General features: G+C 35.5%; 1 protein-coding gene across 1 annotated transcript in view; it reads right to left on the reverse strand.

The window, feature by feature from the left end:
• LOC136851395 (nephrin-like) overlaps positions 1-10,000 on the reverse strand; it is a 153,958-nt gene that overhangs the window by 4,892 nt on the left and 139,066 nt on the right. The window contains exons 3-4 of the mRNA XM_067125472.1: positions 4,813-4,992; positions 3,399-3,551 (exon numbers count right to left, since the gene is read on the reverse strand). Of these exons, the coding sequence (XP_066981573.1) occupies positions 3,399-3,551; positions 4,813-4,992 (333 nt within the window). The remainder of the gene's footprint in view (positions 1-3,398; positions 3,552-4,812; positions 4,993-10,000) is intronic.

Here is a 10,000-nt window from a genome sequence, read left to right on the forward strand (position 1 = left end):
TCTTCCTATTTTCATCATAAACAAGTAAAAAATGCGCCGACGTTTCTTAAGCCCAATCAAGTTTTCTGGACAGCGTATAAGTAAGGCCACCGAAAATAGATCTAGTTTTCGGTGGTCTCGGGTATAATGCTGTATGAGCCGCGGCCCAGGAATCTTTAACCACTGCCTGGTAGTAGCCTGTTCTATACCGTTACCAGATGCACGATCATGGCTAACTTTAACCTTAAATAAAATAAGAACTACTGAGGCTAGAGGGCTGTAATTTGGTATGTTTGATGATTGGAGGGTGGATGATCAACATACCAATTTGCAGCCCTCTAGCCTCAGCAGTTTTTCAGATCTGAGGGCGGACGGACAGACAAAAAGTCATCAATAGTTTTCTTTTACAGAAAACTAACACTGGATCTTATTAACTGAATTTAATAATCGCAGTCTTTTAGTTACAGAATATCAAACTGTCCAGCTCTTGGGAATTCCAACGGTTTATCGCTGGCTGCAAAAGATTCTACAACGTTAGATCACCCTCCGATGAAAACGAATGTTATTATAGACATTTGTAAGCTGTAATTCGCTTGATATGAGTTGGAATTTGTTAGCTCTGTAAAGAAGTAAAAGTGTAATGGAATTTATCATCCCTTGAGGCTAAACTCGAAAACAGGGTGAGATCTAGTATGAATTTTATGTCATATATGAAGACTTTTATTCCCGTAGGGGATGTCGTGCCGTCAGTACTCCTCTCACGTTGCACTTTAAACATCACTTAAGGTTGTTTGCAGCGTCCCTTCGGCCCCTAGGTGCAATCCCTTTCATTCCTTTTACTGTGCCTCCGTTCGTATTCACTTTCTTCCACCGTACTCTCTACCTTCTCTTAACAGTTGTTTCATAGTGCAAATGGGAGGTTATCCTCCTGTTACACCTTTAAAGCCTTTTTTTTACTCTTAATTTTCCTCAGCACTGAATGACCTCGTAGGTCCTAGCGCTTGACCTTTGGCCTAAATTTTATATTCCATTCCATTCCTATAATGATTTTTAGGTTACAATTCTTATAAAGATTTCAAAATGCCATATTGTGGATCAAAGATAATTTGTATAAATTTTGAACTGGAACTAGAATATAGAATTTAGGCCAAAGCCCAAGCGCTGGGACCTATGAGGTCAATCAGTGCTGAAAAGAAAATTGAGGGTAAAGGAGCTTTTAAAGGTGTAACAGGAGCGAAACAATTGTTAGGTGAGGGTTGAGGAAAGTAAGATGAAAGATAATATGAACGGAGGCACAGTAAAAGGAATGAAAGAGGTTGCAGCTAGGGGCCGAAGGAATGCTGCAAAGAAGCTTAAGTAATGCCTACAGTGCACCGCGTGAGGTGCACTGATTGCATTAAGGGCGGAGTAAATCCTGAACGAAGATCGTGATTGATTTAGAAAGGAGACGAACAGTAGAACAACAGGAATCCTCCCAATTCCTCAGCTCCAAGCAATCCATCCCAGAAGCAGACGGAAATTACCTGACTTGCTGCGAAGCTAGATTTAATTACGCCCTAATTAATGCGGCGTTAAAAAATCTTATCACAGGAGGAGAAATCTAATTACTGCGGGTGTTACGCCGTAATGAGGAATAGTAATTGTTTCTGGTAAAATCATCGCCGTCGTCATCATCTCCACTCCGCGATGAGCGGAAAAGATCCTGAAACAAGAGTCCTTTAATTGCTGAGTGTATGGAATTCCTTCCTGTCTAATCTTCCTCTCTCAGCATCTCCCTTCGGGGCTTTAAACGCGCCTAACTGATGCTAATATCGTTAGGATTCTTTGGCTCTTCGGGTAATGTATTCATTTCTGGGTCGTTTTTTCGTTCTTTGCTCCGTAATAGGAGGAAGTGGGAGTAGGAATTTGATAATAGAGGAAGTAGGGATAAGATATTTGATAATTGGAGGAGGCAGGAATAGGAAAATTTTATAACAGGAGGAAGTGGGAATAGGAATTTGATAATAGGAAGAGGTAGGAATGGGAATTTGATAATAGGGAGGAATGGGAATAGGCATAAGATAATAGGAGGGAATGGGAATAGGCATTTGATAATAGGAGGGAGTAGGAATAGGAATTTGGTAATAGGAGGAAGTAGGAACAGGAATTTGATAATAAGGGGAAGTAGGAATAGGAATTTGGTAATAGGAGGGAGTGGGAATAGGACTTTGATAATAGGAGGGAGTGGGAATAGGCACTTTGATAATATGGGGGAGTGGGAATAGGCATTTGATAAAGGGGGGAGTGGGAATAGGCATTTGATAATAGGGGGATGTAGGAATAGGAATTTGATAATAGGAGGAAGTGGGAATATGAATTTGATAATGGGAGGGACTGAGAATAGGAATTTGATAATAGGAGGAAGTAGGAATAGGAATTTGGTAATAGGAGGGAGTACGAATAGGAATTTGATAATAGGAGGGAGTGGGAATAGGCATTTGATAATAGGAGGAGGTAGGAATAGGAATTTGATAATAGGAGGAAGTAGGAATACGAATTTGATAATAGGAGGAAATGGTAATAGGAATTTGATAATAGGAGGAAGATAATAGGAGTGAGGACCCAGTGGTATATTCTTTCTTCATGGGGACTTCTTGAAAACATAAAGGCGTTTTGGGTTTTCCTGTAATTGTTCTCCGGGAAAACTCTAATTAAGCACTGAGGGGTTTTGTGCTTTCCTGTTATTTTTTCTTCAGGAAAAAGCTAAAAAACATAAAGGCTTTTTTTTCATGTTAATTTTTCCTTCAGGAAAGCTCTAAGAAAATAGAGGGTGGGTTTTGTATTTTCCAGTTAATTTTATTTTTAGGGAAACTTTAAGATGACGGAGTTTGTGTTTTCCAATTAATTTTTTTCCTATACAAGAAACCTTTAGAAAAACAAGTAAACGTTTTAGCCTTCCCTGGAGATTTTTATTTCAGGAAAACTTTTCACATTTCTTCATGTCCTATTTGTTAGCCACAGAGTACGTTCTCGAGATCAGATTTAATTTCACATATTTTTGAATATTTATCACTTATCTCAATTAATTAGATTTCTGACTCACACGGAGCTCGAACCCCGGTCTCTCAATGAAACGCCAGGGCCTATTTGATAACTACAGACTACAATCTCGAGATAAAATTGTATTCCACATACTTTTCAAAATACATCATTTACCTCTAAGGAATTAAATTTTAAAAAGAGACCGGGGGGATCGAACCCCGGTCTCTCTTTAAATCGCCGAAACGTTCTCGAGATAAAATTTCATTCCACTTAGCAAAATTTATCATTTGCCTCAGATTCAAGTCCTAAATCACACCGAGCTCGAACCCCTGTCTCTCAAACGAAATGGCCAGGCCGCGGCCAACTGACCCACGCAGCAACGCACACACGTGACCTACCTTGGTCAAGCAGAAGCCCGTCTCTGTACCAGGCGACGCTGGGCGCCGGTCTGGCATCGGAGACGAGGCACTGGAGTTGCAGGCTCGAACCGACGACCTTTTCCACAGTCGACCCGGGCTCGATGCCGACCAGCGACACGTTTGCGGGCGACACTGTAGCGACGAAATGAATATTTAGTCGTTTAGCTACAAAACTGAATGTATGTCGGTATTAGGCTGGAAACTAAATAGAGGTAGTATTGAACTGAAAGGTTAAGGAGAATACGTGGTAGTTTAACCGTACAACGTTGGAACATGTTATTAATTGTTAATTACATCAGGAATTAATTACAGAAGTTATTAATTATTATTGTCAGTAACAACAGTAATTAATTACAGAAGTTATTATTACTTATTAATTATCAATTACAACAGTAATTAATTACAGAAGTTATTATTACTTATTAATTATCAATTACAGCAGTAATTAATCATTAATTACAAGAGTTAATTTATGAATACAAAGTAATTTCACTGTTACAGCATTAGAACATATAATTAATTATTAATTACAACATTAATTATTGATTACAACAGTAATGATTAATTATCGATTACAACAATAATTATTAATTATCAATTACAGTAATTATTGATAAATGATTACAAGACCTACCTATTTGTTACATATTGGTTTCACTGTTACAGCATGGGAACATGTTATTAATTATTAACTGCAACAGTAATTATTTACTGTTAATTAACGACTTAAGTGTTTATTTGATGCAATATAATGTAATCATAAATTACAAAAATTTGTTTAATGATGTTTTCCAACCAAGAGCCTCGTTAAATAAATACCTTTTCATAAGAGCCCATTACCATTTAAATACAGAATCTCTCTCTCTCTCTCTCAGATACAAAAATCTTCCTCCCTCTCTCTCAAACACGGAATCAAGCAAATATGAATCAGCCCTCTCTCTCTCTCTCTCTCTCTCTCTCTCTCTCACAAATACAAAAACCAGTCTCTTCAAATACGAAATCAGTTTCTCCCAAATACGGAAGCAGTTCCTCTCTCTCTCTCTCTCTCTCTCTCTCTCTCTCTCTCTCTGAAATAGAGAATCTCTCCGCTCTCTTCAGATACAGAGAATCGACCGCTCTCTACAGAATCTCTCTCTCTCTCTCTCTCTCTCACACAAATACGAAATCAGTCTCTCAAATACGAAATCAATCTCTCTCAAATACGGGAAGCAATTTCTCTCAAATACGGAAGCAGTTTCAACCCTGGAAATAGAGAACTGACCTCTCTCTCTCAGATACAGAATCTCTCTCTCTCTCTCTCTCTCTCTCTCTCTCATTCATTAGCTTAGTACACGAGGACTCATTTGGGAATTTCATAACACCATCTGCAATCCGAACACCATCTGTCACTCACCCATCACCGTGACGTTAGCCGCCGACCAGATGGCACTCGTCTTCATGGTGGGTCCCACCTGGCACTGGTACTCCCCGTCGTCCTCCAGGGTCACGCCCTTGATGATGAGGTGGTGCTCGCCCTTGCTCGGGTCGCCGGAGTACGAGTAGCGGGGATACCCCGGGACGTGGCGTTCGAATCCTGAAGAAGGATAAAATTGGGGCTGTTACACTTAGGGCGTTTTGGTTGTTAGGAAGCGTGATCTGGTTGGTTAAGCTCTTAGGTAGATGTGTTTGTGTGGCTGTTTGTGCACGTACAGTGTAGATGTGAATTTGCATACGTACATATACATACGCATGTGCAGACACACACATACACACACACACACACACACACACACACACACACACATATAGAGAGAGAGATATATATATATATATATATATATATATATATATATATATATATATATATATATATATTTACAATTTATACATACATGCATATATACATACATACAAACAGATTGCATTTATAAAGTCCGTGTGCAACTCCTGTCTGTTTCTTACCAATCGATCTGCATCTGTGATTAGGCACACTAGCAGGATTTTAAGGGTGACTAGAATTTATATAATTGATTTCATATAAGATATTTTGAATGAATCTTATTCTTAGCTTTATTTTTAATTTTACGCCATTCTCACGTCATCACTTGTAAATTTATATTTTCCTTTATTTCTCGCAGTACTTTCGTTGAAATTTGAATGATCCATCTATCACTCATTTTTAAGGTTTTAGGTTGGAAAATTACCTGCTTGCGTTTCTTATTATGTCGCTATAAATAGAAAATAATATTTCCATTTATTTTGTCTAATTATCATTGGTGGACATTCACAAGAGATCAGATTAACACCCATCTTGCATATTCTTCCATTGATAACTAATTATCTTGTAATTTTGTTATGTAGTGATGTCTGTATATGCCATCTGCAGTAATTCCTTGTCATTTCATAGAATTCTCTTTTGCAACATTTAACTGTGCCCCAGGTGGAGCAGTTTCCCTGGGGAAGTTGTCCAACTGGAACCTCAAAATTTCAAGCGAAGTTGCAATGCATTACTACCCTAAAGCAAGTCTCCTTGTTTTAGTTTTCTGTAAAGAAAACTGTTGTTCCCATTATCGTTCGTCCGTCCGAACTTTACCCCGTCAGCTCCTTTTGTCCGGCTCAGACTAAACTACCGAGGCCAGAGGGCTGAAAACCTGGTATGCTTGGGATCATCCACTCCGCCAATTATCAAACACCAAATTACAGCCATCTAGCCTCAGTAGTTTTTATTTGATTTAAGGTTGAAATTAGCCATAACCGTGCTTCTGGCAACGATATAGGATAGGCCACCACCGGGCCGTGGTTAAAGTTTATTTGCCTGCGACTCATACAGCAATTATACCGAAACCACTGAAAGGTAGATCTGTTTACGGTGGCCTTGAGTATACGCTGTAGCGGCTGTACAGAAAACTCGATTGCGCCGAAGAAACTTCGGCTCATATTTTATTTGTTTTATAATGTACTTACATTTTTATCTATTTATTTATTACATTTTATTTGTTTTCGTTTCTAATAACTGATATCTTTTTTCTGTGATTCCTATTACCTTCTGTTACCTCTTTGAAATGAACGACGTATTTTTTTTTTTGGGGGGGGGCTTGAATTTCATGTCAGTGGCCCCTGTGGTGGGCTTGTTCCATATGGATAGGGTTCACCTTCTGAATAATAATAATAATAATAATAATAATAATAATAATAATAATAATAATAATAATAATAATAAATTTCTTCACCATTTAGTGCCTGTGGTATTATGAGATTTTTATAATAATAATAATAATAATAATGATAATAATAATAATAATAATAATAATAATAATAATAATTTCTTCACCATTTTAGTGACTGTGTTATTATGAGATTATGAAATAATAATAATAATAATAATAATAATAATAATAATAATAATAATAATAATAATAATAATAATAACCAACCTAAAAACTTGCCTTAACATTCATATTTGTCATTTGTCATTTCATCTTCAACACACAAAATCTACATTTCTAATTCTGTCGCGAAATTTCACTCATTTTTCCAGCTCATTTTTCCTCGTAACAAAATTCTTTTTTTCAATTTCTTTTTTTTTCGTGCTTTCCATTACGAAAAATTCATAATTTCAGCAGGTCTTCAGCGCTGCTATTTATTTCTCTCGTTTATTTTGTTTTTAAGTTCTTTCTTTTGCTTCATTTTTTATTTTATTTTTTTTTTCATTTCGCTGTAATGACCTTCCGTGCTCACGGCACGACAAAAAAAAAAAAAAATAATAGAAATGTGGTATTGTGTGGAAACGTTTTTTTTTTTTATGGTACACGCTCTTTGGGAGGAATATTAGTTAGGTTTTTCTTTATTTATTTATTTTTTTTTAGTTTTTTTCTCATAATGACATTTCAGATTTTTTCTCACGCCTCGATGTATAAAATCTGGCTCTGTGCGGTCATCTACGTTTCGCCTGGATGGGGCTGAATTAGAAGCAGATTTTGCGAGAGAAAATTCAGAAGATTTAATGTTAGAGAAATGTACTTTTCACTTACCGGGATAACAGACCTGTATATGTATAATATATATATATATATATATATATATATATATATATATATATATATATATATATATATATACATATATATATATATATTAATATATATATATACTGTATATATATATTATATATACAGTATATATATTAATATAATATACAGTATATATATATATATATATATATATATATATATATATATGTGTATACTGTATATATATATACATATATATATATATATATATATATATATATATATATATATATTTATATATATAATTTATTTATATATCATAAGTATGTAATAAAAGAAACATGTGAACAACATTAAAATCTGCAAATAATGAGTCCCAAAATTTATGAAATAATATTCTTGGAGAACAAGTTACATGAGAAAAAAAGAACTAGTATCCTTACAAGCGAGAGAGAGAGAGAGAGAGAGAGAGAGAGAGAGAGAGAGAGAGGAGGAGAGAGAGAATAGCCTGGAAAGTGTAAGTAAATATCAAGAGAGAGAGAGAGAGAGAGAGAGAGCGAACACACAATTCCACGCAAGGCGCTTAGCTCGCACCTGACCGTGGGAAAGTTCACTCATTCTTCGTGCGGCCTGAAGCCGAATGGCAGGGGCGTTAAACATGCCACCGCCAGTTTATAATTATAAGACCTGGGTCACAGTCTGCTCCGTTCTGGCCATTCTTCCGGCTTCTTCAAAGGCTGGATGGGACCTGGGCCGGGGAGTCAAGTATGATGTTCCCTGATGTTCCTTTCTCCAGAGTATAGGTATGTGTTTGTATGTTGTATGTATGTATAACTATCCGCTCTCTGTTTCAGTTCAAGGATTGTCTGTGCCCTTTCATGTCCTCTTGTGTGGCATATAAATATACTTGCCCCAGGTGTAACTCCGGGACTTATGCGGGAGCCACACAAGTGGTCTCCTTGAGGTAAACATCGACTGTCATAGAGGAGTCAGTTTCCGGACAGGCAGCAGACTTACGAACGCAGAATATTCCAGTATATATATAAGAGCTCACGCTAATGGCTGTAAACACATTGAAAATAGAGATTTTAAAATCACCGGGCAAACACCCAACACCTGTAATTAGAATGACCCATTTTAGAGTCGTTATTGATATTATATATACCAACCAGTTCCCACATATGTATATATATAAACATACATATATTAATACGTCAACAGCCCTATATATATATATATATATATTTTCTTGTCTTGGAGACGTATTTATATTCATTTAAATTTTTTTTTTATTGTTTAATTTCCTTCCATATGTGTTTCTTTTTACTCTTGTATAAAGGTTGGTCCAATACAATATCTTACTTTTGTATATATTTATAATATTATCTATAAATTTTAAAAATGTATAGTTTTGCGTGTCAAAAATTATGTTATGAGTTTTATGCTAATTATGTGTTGTTTTTGTCTATTTTATATAGCCCTTGAAGATGTAATTATATGCGAACATTATATGAAACCTCAAGGATATAAATGTATAACAAGAAAGATCAATCTTAATATATCCATGATATATATATATATAGTAATATGCCATATATATATATATATATATATTATATATATACATTATATATATATATACACATGTGTATATATATATATATATATACGTCATTATAAATATATATATATATATATATATATATATATATATATATATATATATATATATATATGAAATATATATATATTTAAGATAATATAGGCCACATTCATATTTTCATATATGAGAGAGAGAGAGAGAGAGAGAGAGAGAGAGAGAGAGAGAGAAGGTGATAAAGCCTTTGCAAGCGTTGTTACATTTATCAGAGATAATCCAAGTTTATAAGAAATTGGCTAAGATAACAAAATAGATTAAGATGAGATATGAGTTTATGAATGCATACAGAGAGCCAACGCTGATTAGACTAATGTTATGTCTAGCCAATTTGGTTTATGAATGCATACAAACTCAATTAAATGTCTAGCCCAAATAAATACTTAAAAGCTCTTCTCTCTCTCTCTCTCTCTCTCTCTCTCTCTCTCTCTCTCTCATTCATGATACTAACTTATTTTCCAGGATATTCCTGCACTTCTATCTCTCTCTCTCATGATATTAACCTATTTTCCAGGATATTCTCTCTCTGTCTCTCTCTCTCATTCATGATATTAACTTAATTTCCAGGATGCTCTCTCTCTCTCTCTCTCTCTCTCTCTCTCTCTCTCTCTCTGCAAAGGCTAGTCTGTTCTTTCATTTCTGTTATTCCATTTACAGTAACTTCACGATCCTCTACTCTCTTTCAACTCAGTACTTCTGAAATTGAATACCTCATTTGTCCTTTTCCTTTCTAAGCATTTCTACCTGAGCAAAACGCATTGAAACACAAAAATCAATCTTTTCTGGTATCCCAGACCCTTTTCACATTTTTTCATGTTATCTCTATAATTATTTGCCGTTCTTTACCATTCATCTCATTCTCTCAAAGTACGTAAACAGTGGAATCTTCCTTTTTATGCCATTGACATCCAGTGGCCTTAATTAATTTCCTAGGA

This window comes from Macrobrachium rosenbergii, chromosome 23 (genome assembly GCF_040412425.1).
Source record: "Macrobrachium rosenbergii isolate ZJJX-2024 chromosome 23, ASM4041242v1, whole genome shotgun sequence".
Classification (NCBI taxonomy): Eukaryota; Metazoa; Arthropoda; class Malacostraca; order Decapoda; family Palaemonidae; genus Macrobrachium; species Macrobrachium rosenbergii.